The following is a 16,274-nucleotide window of genomic DNA, read 5'->3' on the forward strand; positions in this document are numbered from 1 at the left end:
TGTTTGGGAATATTCCCACATATTCCCACTCTCCCTCCCATGCCTGGTCAGACTTTGTGCCTACCCAAGCATTGGCTTGTACATCACCATTGCTGCAGGGTCATGTAGAGAGCAGCCTTTGCCTCTGCTGCCTTTCACCTCTTGGAACCTCCCATTATCTCTCTCTGCCTCCATCGTGTTTTGCCAATTTTCCCTCTTTTTGTTTATTGGTTTCACCTTCACCCAAGGTAATACTTGTCTCTCCTCTTATCTGATGACTTCCCCTCCCTCTCTTCCCCTCTCACCCCTGCTAACTATCAAAGATTGTTTCTTTCCCTTTGAACAACATTTCTTGCTTTTCCCTCCCAGTAACAGTGATCTTACACAATATTTATTTTTCTGTGATTGACTAAATTTGCTCAGTATAATATCCTCCAGATTAATACATGTTATGAGGTGATTCATTGCTATTCTTTATTGCTTCGTGCGTATGAACCAAAGTTTATTGCTCCATCTTCCATTGATCAACATTTAAGTTTCCATCTTCTTGCTTATTGTGAATAGGGTGGTTATGAATATGGATGTATATATTTGTATCATGGTGCTTATTTCTCCTAGATAGATACCAAATAGAGTAATTGATGAATCAGATTGCATTTTTATTTCTTACTTATTAGGCAGCACTATACTGCTTTCCACAACAGTTGCCTCATTTTTCAATCCCACCAGCAGTGTATGAGGGTTCCAGTCTCTCTGTACCTTCAGAAACATTTTCTAGCTTTTTAAGTTCGCTATTAATGCTGGTCAAGAAAAGGATGTGGCTCCCTACTCCTGTAAAAGTTACAGTCTGTGAGACTCATAGCAGACATCTCTACTCTGTCCTATAGGGTCCCTTTGAGTTGACATTGACGCGATGGCATTGAGCTTATTAATACTGATGTGAAGTGATATGTGCATTCTGATGTATAAGTTCTGGTGGCAGAGTGGCCTGTGAGCTGGACTGATAATCAGCAATTGGAAACCACCAACTGCTCCCTGGAAGAAAGAAGAGGCTTTTTACTCCCAAGAAGATTGACAGCCTCAGAAACCCACAGAGGGGGAGTTCTACTCCGCCCTACAGCATTGCTAGGAGTCAGAGTTGACTTAGTGCCAGGGACTGAGGGCAGTTTAAATGGCTAATGATGATCATGTTTTCATGTTTTGTTGACTGCCTGGATGACTTCTGGGGTGAAGGGTCTGCTCATGTCTTCTGCCCATTTAGAGACTGGATTACTGGTCTTTGCTTTGTTGAGGTATTGAAGCTCTGTGTAAATGTTTGAGGTGAGTTTCTTGTCCAATATGTTGTATGGTTGCTAGGTGCCCTCAGCTCATTTCTGACTGATTTGCAACCTACGCACAACAGAATGAAACACTGTCGCACGCTGTGCCATCCTCACTCTTTATGTTTGAGCCCATTGTTGCAGCCACGGTGTCAGTTCATCTTTTCGAGGATCTTCCTCTCCTTTGCTGCCCCTCTACTTTATCCAGCTTGATGTCCTTGACTAAGGACTGGTCTCTCCTGACAACATGTACAAAGTCCACGAACCAGTCTCGGCATCTGCAGTTCTAAAGAGCACTCTAGGTGTCCTTCTTCCAAGACAGATTGGTTCTTTTGGTAGCATTTTCAATACGCTTCACCAGCACAAGTGTAATGAATCGATTCTTAAATCTTCCTTATCCAATATCCAACTTTTGCCTGCTTATGAAGTAACTGAAAGTACCATGATTTGGATGAGGTAAATGCTAGTCCTCAAAGTAACCACTTGGCTTTTCAACACCTTAAAGAGGCCTTGTGCAACAGATTTACCCAATGCAATGCATCATTTGATCTCTTGACTGCTGCTTCCATGGACATTGATTATGAATCAAAGCACAATGAGATCCTTGACAACTTCACTCCATTTATTGTGATGTCTCTTATTGTATCAGTTATGGGGACTTTTATTTTCTTTACACTAAATTGTAATCCATACCAAAAGGTACAAACTAAATTGTAATCCATACCAAAAGGTACAAACCTTGTACTTCATCCACAAGTGCTTCAAGTCTTCCTAACTTTTAGTAAGCAAGGTTATGGCATCTGCATATTGTACACAGCTGTTAATAAGCTTTCTTCCAATCCTGATACCACACTCTTCTTTTTTCCCCCCTCTCAAATAATTTTATTGGGAGCTCTTACAGGTAGTATAACAACCCATAATTCAATTAGATCAAGCATGATTGTACATTTGCTGCCACCATCATTTTCAAAACATTTTCTTTCTCCTTGAACTTTTTGATATAAGCTCCTCTCTATCCCCTCCCTACACTTCCCTACCCCCCAAGATATATTTGTATTTTACACATCCAATGTATCCATTCACCTACAATTCTGTTATTCATTCTTCTCAAATGGGGTTCTACAGTCACCATTGCTATCTGTTCCCCCTTTCTTTCCTTCCCCACCCGCCCTCTTCCCGAATGCTCCGTGATCTGTAGTTCTTGATTCTTATGGGATCCCTGCCCAATTTTGGTATCAGAGTTATATTAGCTTCACAGAAGGAGTTTTGGAGTTTGCTGTCTTTTTCTGTTCTGGAAGAGTTTGTGTAGCACTGGTGTTACTTCTTCCCTGAATGCTTGGTAGAATTTTCCTGTGAACCCATCTGGTCCAGGGGACTTTTTTGTTGGCAATCCCTTGATAATCTTGTCTGTTTCTCCTATTGCTGTGGGTATGTTGAGATTCTTGATGTCCATCAGGGATAGTCTAGGGACGGATTGTTTTCCCAAGAACTTCTCCATGTTTTACAAGTTGTTGAATTTATTGGAGTACAGTCCTTCATAATACTGTGTAATTATCCTTTTGATTTCACTAGGGTCTGTTGTAATGTACCTTCTTTCACCCCCTCATCCTTGCTATTGAAATTTGTTCCCTCCTTTCTTTGATTAGGTTTGCCAGCAGTCTGTCAATTCTGTTTATCTTTTCAAAGAACCAAGTTTTAGCAGCATTATTTTTCCCCATAGTTTTCTTATTTTCTCTCTCTTGAATCTCAGCCCTGATTTTTATTATTTCTTTTGTTTTGCTATAAGTAGGATTGTCCTGTTGACTCTGCTCTAGTTGCTATAAATTTTGTGCCAGGATATCAATCATAAGACTCACTTCCTTTTTCATGTGTGCATGTATTGCTATGAAACTTCCTCTGATAACCACCTTTGCTGTGTCCCGTAAGTTTTGGTACGTCATGTTCTCATTCTCATTGGTTTCTAGAAATTTCTCAATTTCATCTCTATTCTGGGCCAGCTCATTCTCCTTTTTAAATAGAGTTATTCATCCTCCAATTGTTTGCTCTTGTTTTCTAAAACTTCCTGTTTTATTCACTATGGAATTGGCCTACCACCTTATCCTCCTGTGGCTTCACTTTTTCCCCTAGTCAGCCAGTATTCTGTTATTTGGAGGGCAAGTTGGATGGTCTTCTCATTTGATGCTGGTTGGGTGGTTGTGGACCCGGTGCTGCACTGGGTGATCTCACAAGAAGCCGTGATGGTGTGGCCCACAGCAGCTTGGGGGCACTGCAGAGGATGTGCAGGGGGGCCTGCTGAAATGGGAGTGCCACAGGAGGCTGATGGGTTGCCTGCTTTAATGTATGTCACCGCAACTGGTGGATAGAATTGCCCTGGTCTGGTAGATCGCTGTGGAGGGTGGGCAGAGGTTCCCACAGCAGCACGGAATGTTGGCGGCTATTGGCCGAGCTGCCTAAGGCTATGTGAGGCACGATGTCAGGCAGAAGGAAGTTCCCTCAGTCACGTGGGACCACAGAGGATGGATAGGATCTCCTGTCTAGTCACACAGGCAGGATTTCCCCAGAAGAAGGTGGTTGGGATTTATCCAGCCATGTGTTAAGCACTGCAGAGGGCTGGTAGGTGGAATTTCCCCTGGAATAAGGTGTGTGTGCTATCCCCTGGTGAAGGGAGGGTAGGCTTTCCCCAGCCTCAGTTTATGCTGCAGAGTGTGGAACTCTGCCAGCCGGGTGGAGGGCAGGCGTAAATGCCCGAGGCTAAGGGAAGTGGTCTGGAGGTTGGCAGTGGAGTGTGAGAGAACAGGGAAAAGAAAAAGGAAAGGAAACGCAGCCGCTGAGATTGTGGGAGGATAGAGAGACGAGAGGGAAACAAAGTAACCATATACCCGAAGCCCAAGCTCTGACTGTGGGGCTGGAGGGGTTTAATACCTGCCCTGGGGCTGCGGGAAGCTGTGGCTGTCTTGAGATAAAGCCCCTGCACCAGCTCCAAATGATCCCGGCTCTGGCTGAGACAGTGGCGGGGCTAAGGTCAAACCCTAGCCAGCCTCCACTGTGATAAGCCAAAAGCCCCCAGCCCCTCAAAACCTAGTGGATCTGTGCCAACGTATCTTTATAATGCTCCTCCTGTAACCTGGCAGTGTGGAATTTCCCTCTTAGTAATTCTCCTGTGCTGATTTCTGTGGAGTCCCTCTGGTATATGTTACTCAGTCAGCATCTTCCAGGAAGTCCGTGTCTATACTCCTTCATGTCAATTTGATTGCTTGTTTTTGAATTTCTGATTCCTATTCCCACCAACACCTCATGATTGCACTAGCTGGTGTGCTTCTTTCATGTGGGTCTTTTTGCTTCCCTGCTAGATGGTCACTTGTTTAACAACAAGCCTTTAAGACCCCAGATACTATCTCTTTAATATCTGAGAACCATCAGATTTTTTCCACATTTTTATGCACCCATTTTGTCTTCAGTAATTGTTGCCACATTATTAGAACAACCTGTTCTTGTATTGAGGTAAGATTTAAGTAGAAGCCCAAAGAACATCTTTCATTATTGTATTTATACATATATATATGCACACACATTTCTACAAATGCATATATTTGCATATTTACATATATGCATATCTATATTTATGCAGCCCTCTGTTTCTGCAGGGAGGATTTTGCCGTGGACCACACACCATCTGCTGCCAAAGCCTGGTGGCAAAATAAAGCCTCAACTGAAGAGTGGAGGTGACGAGAGTTCACAGCAGTCGGTTGAAGTGCTTTTGAGGAAATCCTTGCCCAGGATGCCAGTGTGGCCTCCGGAGCTGGAGAGTTCGCTTCAACAACGTTGGTGACTTGTCTCTGGAACTCCTGTCTCCTTATCCTCAAGTCTTGGTTGCTTGATCTTGTATTTCCTTGACCTTGACTGTCTCTAGGCTTGCTGTGGTATGTCAGGAATGTCCTGGTTTGGTCAGGGTAAACACACTGCTGAAATCATAGATAAACTTCCACTTTCTGCTCATTGGTATTCAAATTGACTTGCTGCAGCCATTTCTGCCAACTGTCCCCATGTACCTCATCAACCAGAGGCAAAATAGTTAACAAAGGAAGGTCTGTGTTTGTCCTACTTTTTTGGTGCACTTTGACTTATTTGCCTGTTTGACAAAGATGAACTTTATTTCTATTCCGAGGCTTCTTCGGTTTGACTTCTGGTGGTGTAAGAACACCTTGTTCACTTGGTTGCTCTCCATTAGGTTCCTCTTTAACTGGAACCGGTGTGACGATATCCTCGTCCAATTTGCTTTCAAAGTAATACTTTTCCATTTTGAATAATGTGCGGATTCCATTTCCAGAGACACGCAGTGTAAGACCACATCAGCCAGGCTAAGGGCGCCTAAGTTTCCCATCTTAACTTCATCCCTTTTTCGTTCAGGGATCCATAACCCAGGACGCACATACCTAACAGTACTTAAATGCTTTTAGACTTCAGCATGAACGCCCAAAGGGGTCTTCTACAAGACCCCATTGCTCTTCCTGCTGTCGAGGATGGAGCAGTCTAGTGCCCCACCCCGACCCCATTACACCATTAGACTTTCCCTGTGCCCTCCCCCTTGTGCATATTCCCCAACCAGTTCAGATTAGGTACCAAGTGGTACCCCAAGCAGAAGTCTACAGTTGAGATTCCTCAGAGACTTAGTGGCTTTGCTCCCATTGTTGGTCTGTTGCACCCATGTGGGCAGGTCAGACGGACCACACTCCCCAAACTTGTATCTTCAGTGTTGCTCTCTGTAGCGCTGACATCTAGGGAGGGGATGTGAAGTCTTGAGCTGAGGCCAGCCCTGCAGTCCTCTCTGTGAACAAGCTGCTCCGAGCATGAAAGTTGCCCTACTTTCTTCTTTATATAATCTAGCTTCTCAGCACACCGACTGAATAAGTCTGATGAGAGGATACAGCCAAGACACACATCTTTCTTGATTGTAAACCATGCAGTATCCCCTTATTCCATCCACACAATTGTCTCTTGATTCACATACAGGCTCCATATGATCATAATGAAGTGTTCTGGGATTCCCATTCTTCTCAAGGTTATCCATATCTGTTATGATCCATACAGTGTAATATATTTGCATTTCAAAGGTTTTCAGTGGCTAATTACTCTGAAATCGCAGACTATTACTTTTTGTAGTTTGTTCTTAGTCTGGAAGCTATTCTGAAACCTGTTCACTTTAGGTAACCCAGCTGGTGTTTGAAAATACCAATGACATAACTTCCAGCATCACAGACACATATAACGCATAGCAGTACAAAAGACAACAAGCAAGTGATGGTTGTCTAATATAACATAGCCAATTCCCTCCTGAATTTGTGGGTTCTCTTTTTACTCTTTTGGTGAAATCTTTTGATGCACATATATGTTTAATTTTTATGTGGTCCCAATCATCTAGTTTGTAGTCTGAGATTTTCATTATGCTTAATGTGAATTTTTGGCCATGTATTAGGACCTCTATATTTAGTCCTATCTTTTGTTGATCAACGTTATAGTTCCAGACATTCCATTTGGGTCTTTGATGCATTTTGAATTCATTCTAGTACATAGTATGAAATATAGGTCCTGTATTATTCTTCTGTATCATGTTCAAAAGGCTATATCTTGTCATTTAATGCTTTTTTGGCCTTTGGTTAAAGATTAACTGCTATAGGTGGATGGGTTTACTTTTGGGTCCTCAATTGTTCCATTGGTCTATGTTTCTATCATTGTATCACTATCAAGTTGTGTTAACTACCAAGGCTATATAGTAAACTTTGAGATCTGGACCTGATAGGCCTCCTATTTTGTTCTTCTATAGTAGTGCTTTGTTTTCCTAATGTCTCTTTCCATATAAAGGTGGTGATTAGTTTTTCATTCTGACTGGAGGATGATGCTGGATTATGCACTATATCTAAAGAATCATGTATTATATTTATAGATTGCTTTGGGTAGTAGTCACAATTTAACTATGTTAACTCTTCCCATACACTAATATATTCTTCCCTTGTTGTAACTTTCTTCTAGTAAATTTTAAGTGCGTTTTCTTTGCAAAGGTCTTTCTCTGGTTGTGTTAATTACTAAATATTTCCTCTTTTGGGTGGTTTCTGTAAATGGAATTATTTACTAATCTGCTTTGGATGAAGTAGAGTCAGAATACTCCTTGGAAGCAAGGATGGTGACACATTGTCTCACATACTTTGGCTAAGTTGCCGGGAGAGTCTAGTCTCTAGAGAAAGACAGCATGCTTGGTAAGGCAGAGGGACAGCAAAAACGAGGGCCCTGACAAGAACAATCGACACAGTGGCTACAACAACGGGCTCAAACATAAGAGCAATTTTGAAGATCTCACAGGACCGGGTGGTGTTTTTTCCTTTATGCATTATGTAAATTGGAAGCAACTTGATGACAGGTAACAACAACTTGGATGATACTGAAAGACCAAAATCCATTTACAGCATCCCCATGTGGAATAAGCCTCCATTTAATTCCCTCAGACCATTGACCAGGATTCAAATGCGCTCAGAGTGTATTGGAAAGTGGATAATGGACATATAATTAGGTTAAAATAAGACACATTTTTAATGTGTCTTCATTTTATTATTTTCTGCTTTCTTGTGGGTTCAGGTTTTCTGTGTTTCATTTTGTTGTTGTTTCTGGGGAGGTGAGGGAGTTGCTATCATTTTGTTTATATAAAACCCAAGATAAATAAATCTGTAGATACAGTAACTAGATCGTTTCCCAGTTTTATCGCTGTGTAGGTTAGGGAGAAATGGGGAGACAATAATAATGAGTAAGGGAATAAAGGAAAGGTGATTATTGTGATATTGGCCAACTCTTCTTAATGTATTTAAACCATTGACTGCATAGTACATGAATTATATGTCAATACAATCATCAAAAAGACTGATGGTCTTGAAGGAAGACTCTAAGCTGTGTTGTAGGCATTAGATAAAAGCAGCACTTGCTGAACTGATGGAATACCAACTGAAATGTTTCAAAACACTGATTCAGCACTGGAAGGACACACTAGTCTATGCCAACAGATTTGGAAGGCAGCTAACTCACCAACTGACTAGGAGAGGTCTATAGCTGTGTCCAGTCCAAAAAAAAAAAAAAAGAGTAACCCAAAAGAATGTAGGAATTATTTAATATCATTCATATGACATGGAAGTAAAATATTGCTGAAGATCATTTTGAAATGTTTGCATCAGTACCTAGACAGAGAGCTGCCTGAAGCCTGAGCCAGATTCAGAAGAGGATATCATGGGTAAACTCACAAGGACACTCATAGCTAACATCAGATGGATCTTGGTTGAAAGTGAAAAATACCAGAAAGATGTTTCCTTGTATTTTATTGATTGTGCAAATGCATTAGACTATGTGGATCATAACAAACTACGGATAGCATGGAGAAGAATGGGAACTACAAAACATCTCATTGTACCCACGTGGAACCTGTATAAATAAACACCAAGAGAAAGTCTTCAGAACAGCAGCAGAGAACTGCATGGTGTGCAATCAGGAAGGCATGTGTCAGGATTCTCTCTTTAACCATTCTCATTCAGTCTGCATGCTGAGCAAATAATCTGTGATCTTGACTATGTGACTAAGAACACAGCATGGACACTGGAGGAAGGCTTATTGACAACCGTGATATTCAGATGACTAATCCTGCCTGCAGATGAAGAGGACTTGAAACACTTGCTGATATGAATTTAAAATGACAGATGCTAGCATGGTTTGTAACTCGGTATAACGAAAACCAAAAGCCTCACAACTAGATTAAAGGACAACATCGTGCTAAACCAAGAAAAGTTTCATTTCATTGGATTCACAACCCATGCTCATGGAAGAAGCAAGCAAGACATCAAGCCATGTCTTGCTTCAGGCTAACCTGCTGCAAAAGATCTCTTTACAGTGTTGAAGAGCAACGATGTTACTTCGAGAACTAAGGTGTGTCGGACACAGCTTTGGTATTTTCAATGACCTCATATCTATCTGAATGTTGGACACTGAAAAAAGGAGGCGATTGAAGAGTTGATACATCTGCATTTTGTAATTGAAAAAGAATATTGAAAATACTATTCACTCTCAGAAGACCAAATAAATCTGGTTTTGAAGAAGCAAGAATGCCGGTTGGAAGGGAAAGTGACAAGACTTCATCTCGCACCCTACGGACATGTTATGAGGAAAGACTGGCGCCTGGGAAGGGACAGAATGGCTGGTAAGAAGAAGGTCAGCAAAGGAGAGGAAGCTCCTCAGCAAGCTAGACGGACACCATGGCTGCAACAATGGTAAAGACCGCCCGGGTCTGGGCAGTGGTTCGTTCGGTTGTGCACAGTTTTGCTGCTCACATTGTCATTCGATGCTGGAAAGTCCGTTCTGACTCAGGGCAATCCTGTGCACCACGATGAAACGAGATCAAATAGAAAGAATTGTACTTCTTCTTTGCCAATTTGGTTGTCTTTAATTTCCCTTTCTAAGCTTCCAGCACAATATTGTATAAGAGTGGCGATGCCGGGTCTCTGTCTGGTTCTCATTTGCATGGAGAATGCTTTCAGTTTCTCTTCACTGATGTTGGTTGTTGTTTTTGAAATATACCCTTTATTTTTTTGAATCATTTCCCTCCTATTCTTAGTTCGTTGAATGCGTGCATCAGGTTTTGTTGCGGCCTGCTTTAAGGTCAACAATTCCAACCCAATGGCTGTTCCGTGGCATAAAGAAGAGCCTACGTGCTCCGGAGAGATTCATGGCTCAGAACCTCCATACAACTGTGCGCTGAAGTCAGCTTGATAGGAGTGCATTTGGTTTCGACTGAAACTGCTGGCAAAATTCGAAGCTTGCCATGTTGCAGCAGTTCAGCTGCCGCTTCATTTACCTATCTCTGCTCTGGCTCCTTTTGCTCAGCTCCTTCTCCTAGGGAGGACTCCATGCATGTCTCGGTCCCTTTCGTGCTAGAGCTCAATGTTCCGGGACTCACATCCATCTCTCGTTCATTTAATCATTCAAAGTAGATGGTTTATGTAGCATGTCAGTATAGACCACCATCTTGCCAAAAGTACCACCAGGTGATTTTAAATCTCCTTGGAAAATCTTATTACAATGTAGACTTTGATGCACTACATCTGGAGTATATAACCCAAAACAATGAAACCAACCGACCCACTGCCATCAAGTCAATTCGGACCACGAGTGATTTGTGACAGGAGAGAAACGCTCCTGAGGGATTCCAAGACTGTCCGTCCTTATGGGAGCAGATAGCCTCTTCTTTCTCCCACGGTTTGAACTACTGGCTTTGTGTTTACTAGTCCAATGTCACCATGGAAATGTGAATTCTCAGTACTGTAACCAAAATAAACCGGTCTGAAGCCCTGCCCAGAAATGCACTAATGTTTACCACATTATGCAAAATAAACCTGGAAGCATTCACATCTTTTCTTTTCAAACTTTACATAACAAACATGTCCAGCCAGTTACTAGGTCTGAAGAACCTGCTCTCCCGCCCTCTTTCAGTGTTCATATGACATATATCAGACTAGAGTTTTCAGTGCTTCTGTCATTACTCATGTCTCAACTCCAGTGGCTGATAAGGCAGATTATTTTCCTTTATGATTGGACGGCTGTGCAAGGACTCTGGCATCCCTCCTTCCTATTATGCTCACAGAATGAACTGGACTTTCGGACTACCATTGTCTGAAAATAGCTGAATACGTGCTTCAATTTCATCTCAAAGTTTCTCAATTCATAGAGTGTGACAGCGTAATGGATCTCAGAACCCATTGAGTTCAATTTCCTTAGAGAGAAGTGCATCGTGAGTGGGTCCCTGGGTGATGCAAACAATGAATACACTCATCTACTAAACAAAAGGTGGGAGGGTCAACGCCATCCATAGGCATCTTTGAAGAAGATCCTGGAAATCTACTTCTGAAAATTCAGTCATGGACCCACCCCCGTCGCTGCAGCACAGTTCTACTCTGACACACAAGGTCACCATGAGTCAGAGTCTACTGCACAGCAACAGCACCTGGCTACATGGTGGCTGGCGAGCAGCACAGCCAGAACCAGAAACGACAACTCCTGACCTCAGATGGGGCTCCTTCACCTACAGTCTGAGAGTCCAGAAAATACTTCTCTTGTTTTCACCTCACACCTCCTTCAGCAGAGGGATAGTAAGGTGCCCCTGCTGTGCTGTGTGGTTTTTAAATTTTTTTATTCTTAACATCACAACTCTCACTCTGCCATGCTCTTCCACCACGTGTCCTGTAGATCCCATGTGCGTTGATACTGTACATTTTCTGAAAGTTTGCACAACTCTGGCCTACTTTTTGCCTACTACACTGGGAGAGAATTCAGGTGTCCCAAAGGGAAGTCTCTCATAAGAGGCCTCTCCTTGTCAGGGAACAGCTTCTTCATGACATATGCGCGGCCTGCAGTTGAATAATGAAGACAAATCTGAAATGCATGCATTTATTGCTTTATCATTGCTTTAACAAAATGAACCAAGGTCATTCCATTTATTAAGTTACAGCAAGAGAAGAAACTTTAAGCATACTATAAGGCAAACTAAACAAATATTTTTCATAGTGGAGGCATCAACCCTTAGGTGACCTGAGTAATCATTTCAGCCCCTAAATACCATGATTGACAGGAAAAACTAACCCCCAATTTTAATATCTATAAATAAAGCATTTCAAGTATGCTAAAAAAAAATTAAAATACAAATAGTACACTGAAGGCTAGCTGTAGACAAAAGTCTCAAAGCAAAACCATGAGCACAATACAGAAAAGAAATGGATTATCTAGGAAGATTCATCAGAGTCACAGCTCCTCTTCTGATTCCTGTTCTCGTTCAGCTTTTGTCAGGAGTCCGACCTCCGTGGGGCAGGACCTCCTAAGTTTAGACTTCACCAACCTGAGGAGGAAAGAGCATCTCACGTCAGAGGCGGTTTAAAATAAAAAGCAGAGCAATATGCAGCCACAGTACAGCAAACTCCCAAGTTATCCTCTGTGCAAATGGTAGCGGTAACCCAAAAAGGAAAGCCACTTTATTTGATTTGGGAGCTACCTGAAAACCTTGTGAATTAAAACAGGTGCAAACAATGGACACACTATGACTTTGAAGTGTAGTAAATAATTGTTTCCCTGGGCGTCTTTGTGATAGCTGCAAATATTTTGCAATCCAAACACTAGTGGAAATATTAGCTTTCACAACCCAGCAGCAGGTGAAGACAGGCATAAAGATTACAATCAAGACAAGCCTATGGAGCTTGCTTCAATTCTGTAACGCATGAGGTCACCAGCAGGAGACCTCCTGGCATCATGGGCTATGCACTGAGTGGCTGACCACAGAGTCACCAGTTAGAACTCACCAGCTTCTTGACAGGAGAAAGATGGGGCTGTCTACTAAAGATACAAAGTCTCAGAAACCCAAAGGGGCCATTCTACCCTGGCCCATATGGTCAAGCTAGGAGTCGGAATTGACTTTGATGCAGTGAGTTAGATATGTCACCATGAGTTGAAATCAATGAAATGGCAATAGATTGTGATCATTTCTAAATCAAGCTGGAAACTCTATGAGCTATAGAGAGTGCATAAATGAAGCTCAGTTGAGCTTCTCCATAAAGGCTTTCCTTAGGTGTGTCTTGCAAAAAAACAAACCAAAAAACCCATTGTTTCTCCTGTAAAGGAAATACGCAAAGGCAGCTCTTTCTCCAGGGCAGGGAGCCCATGTCGAGCCCCTTGTGGACTCCAGGCTGGGTTCTAGCCGTCCCTGCCCCTTCCTCAGGGCACTTTTGTGCTGCTCAACTGCATGTAACGGTCCTGCCCATGATGAATTAACCAGTGTGAAGAGCCGTCACCGCTTAAGACGGTTTTCATAGCTTAGGAGACTTTGTAGGCTTAGCGGAAGCCACAATGATCATTTTTGACGTTGGAAGACATGAAGGGTATTAGTGTCTGAAACACTGTAGACCCTTCACTTCCCTCATGAGAGAAAACAGCATATAACAAGATTACATGCAAAGGTTTTCCAGTCTATGATTATTTGTAGATCTTGTTCTGTCGCCAGATAAATGAAACATGGTTAATGCACCCCAATCTATAGGAAAACACAAACAAGTCCAATAAACAAATATTTTTCTTTTATTTTCTGCAGTGAAGACTTGACCTATTATTCTTTGACTTCCTCAGACTCCCACTAGACTATAAGTTACATAACAGCAGAGACATCATCTAATTACTGCGCTGCCTCTAAAGTAAAAGATGATCCCTGAAGCAGTGGCTGAACATACCTTTAATGAATCAACAGCCACTGGAGGCGTTTTCTAGAAGTTTATATCACTCACCAGCTCATAGAGGCTAATTCTTCAGGCCTTTTAAACTCACCATTTACTCCTCAAATAAGCAACAACTGAGCCAGGTTGAGTGGAGCCCTGTTGGCATAGTGGGTTACTAACCAAAAGGTCGTCAATTCAACCTACCACTGGTTCCATGGAATAGAGGTGTGTACTTAAAAAACCCATCAGGGCAGCTCTACCAAGTGCTCTAGGGTCGCAATAGACTTGATGGCAGTGAGTTTGGTTTTAAGCACACTATTAGTAACCATCTGTAAACTCATTAAGGGCCAAAGAAAACCTCTTGAAATAATTTGCTTGAATAATTATTAATTAAATACTGAGTCTGATTCAGTGACCAAGTAGGAGGGGATAAAAGTGCACCCATGGGTTTCCACAGTGGTAACTGTTTATGGGAGGAGAAAGCCACATCTTTCTTCCAAGGAGTGGCTGGTGGATTTGAACTTCTGATCTAGCAGTTAGCTGCACAACATAGAACCCATGAAACATGTTGGGCTTGTTGATAGGCTGAAAGTCTCAAATTTACACCATCTAATGAACCTGCTCACCTACAATTATGCTATTCATTCCCCAAGAGTGGGCTTACACAGTCATCATTGCTATCAGCTCCCCCTTTTAGTCACGTACAAGGGTAATCAAATAAGAATATGCTCAGACTTATCGGCACAAACCATGAAGAAGAGGAGAGAGTGGAGTAGCAACTTCTAGAAGTTGAAAGAGAATAATAATAACCCAAGAATTCTCTCTCCTGCCAAATTATCCATCAAAATAGAAGGAGCGGGAAGAATTTTCCCGAACAGCAACAAAAAATTATTTCCAACTCACTTTATACAGAAGGCCAACACCCACAGAGCACAAACATGAGACCACTGTATAGTGTAACACTATCTGGAAATCAACTCAGTGAAACCAATGCCCAAGACGGCATTGAACAATGGTGAAAAAAAGCCAAGAATGAATTCCCCATACACCCAGCACACTGCTGAGGAGGGAGATACCAAAATGTCTAACACAAAAGTTACCAGATGCAGGATTTTTAAAAACCCTCACAGTTGTACAATATATCATTTTAATGAAAGTAATCCCTGAATTGTTTCATCTCCCATCCACCCCCACCCACCCCATGACTCCTGGGGAAAATAAAACAGAGACCTAGATGTATGTTGCAGATCCATTGTTAACAGACTAGTGACTCCTACTGCCTCTTGTTTCTGCTGTTTCTACAAACCCCCAAGAGGAGGCACCCTTAGACCTTAACTCAGTCCTTATGTGCCCTCTAGCTGTCAGTATTAGCGCACATGAAAGTGGCACCAAGGGCAGACGGAGAAATGAAGGAAGAGCAAACTGTGACTAGTTACTGAGTGACTCAACCCCAGCAAGTGAGGAGCAGGGTGTCTTGGCTTCTAGTTCTGCCTGTTCTCAATATAAGAAAGAGAAGAGCCGAGATTCTGGGCGAACTGCCAGGAAAGTAGCATTTGATTAGAATTTGGGCGACTCTACTTTGTCCTTCAAAATGGCTCACATGAATCATTACTTAGAAAAGCAATCTTAAGATGGAACAAGAGAGATTCTTTTAAAAAGTTGCATGGAGCAGGGGGTAAAATATGGACCACAATATATAAAACATGTAGTAAAATTCCCAGACACACTGATGAAGTGTCATCAAGACCACAGGTGTGGGGCTAGATGAGGCAATCTTTACACCACTGTTATGGAAAGTTATGAACTACAGAATCACACTTCAGAGCCTGCGCAGTGAAGGGTCCCCCACAGATTCCAGAACCTGGTTTCATCTCAATGTGATTTTTGTGCTCTGTCAAAAAAATTGTGATAAAATGTTTAAACAAGCCATCAACTGTGGCAGAATTACAAACCACTCCCCAGGCAATGCCTGACAAACAGGTTTTCAAGGTTCACTGTGATCTCACTGAAAGGCACATATGTTTATGTTGTTGCTTACACTTTCATTGAAGTATATCAGTTCACTAATCTGTTGTCATGTCTTCTCAAGAACACTACCACAGTGTATATATAGGAGCCCTGGTTGTGCTCTCAGGTAAGTATTGGACCTGTAACTTCAAGGTCCTTGGTTCAAACTCACCAACTGTTCCAGGGGAGAATTAAGAGGGTCTGCTCTTGTGAAGAGTTACCTCCTCAGAAACCCTGAATAGGGTGCCTATAACTTGGACTTGACTCAATGGCAGTGGGTTTTGAGATGAGAACAAAACTGACAAACATAAAAATGACTTCCAACCTACTGATCCTATCCTCCACTTGCCCTGAAATAGAGACCTACTGAAAGAGCAAACAAATGCTATTCAGAGTACCCTAAACTGTCAGAACTTATGTGATGTTTTCTTTCTTCAAGGATGTGAGATTCAATTAACAGACAAATCTAACACAGAGAAGTTAATAATAAACATCTCAAGATTTATCTTCCTTGCTCATAGGTATGTAGAGAGTAAACAAAGTACTTTAAAATTCATTGAGGGAAACAAGTTAGAGTAGTCACAGAAAGTTTTTTAAAGGAGATGAGCATTTAACATGGACATGACGTAGACATCACAGCACAAGTGTAGAATAAGGTGTGTGATGTGGGGAGGAATGGAGAAAGGGGCAA

General features: G+C 42.1%; 1 protein-coding gene across 6 annotated transcripts in view; it reads right to left on the reverse strand.

The window, feature by feature from the left end:
* Positions 1 to 11,754: 11,754 nt before the first annotated feature.
* TMEM45A (transmembrane protein 45A) overlaps positions 11,755 to 16,274 on the reverse strand; it is a 74,235-nt gene continuing 69,715 nt past the window's right edge. For all 6 annotated transcript variants that reach the window (XM_075542623.1, XM_075542619.1, XM_075542620.1 and 3 more), the window contains one exon: positions 11,755 to 12,213. In XM_075542623.1, coding sequence (XP_075398738.1) covers positions 12,120 to 12,213 — 94 coding nt within the window. In that variant the 3' untranslated portion in view covers positions 11,755 to 12,119. The remainder of the gene's footprint in view (positions 12,214 to 16,274) is intronic.

This window comes from Tenrec ecaudatus, chromosome 2, assembly GCF_050624435.1.
Source record: "Tenrec ecaudatus isolate mTenEca1 chromosome 2, mTenEca1.hap1, whole genome shotgun sequence".
Lineage (NCBI taxonomy): Eukaryota > Metazoa > Chordata > Mammalia > Afrosoricida > Tenrecidae > Tenrec > Tenrec ecaudatus.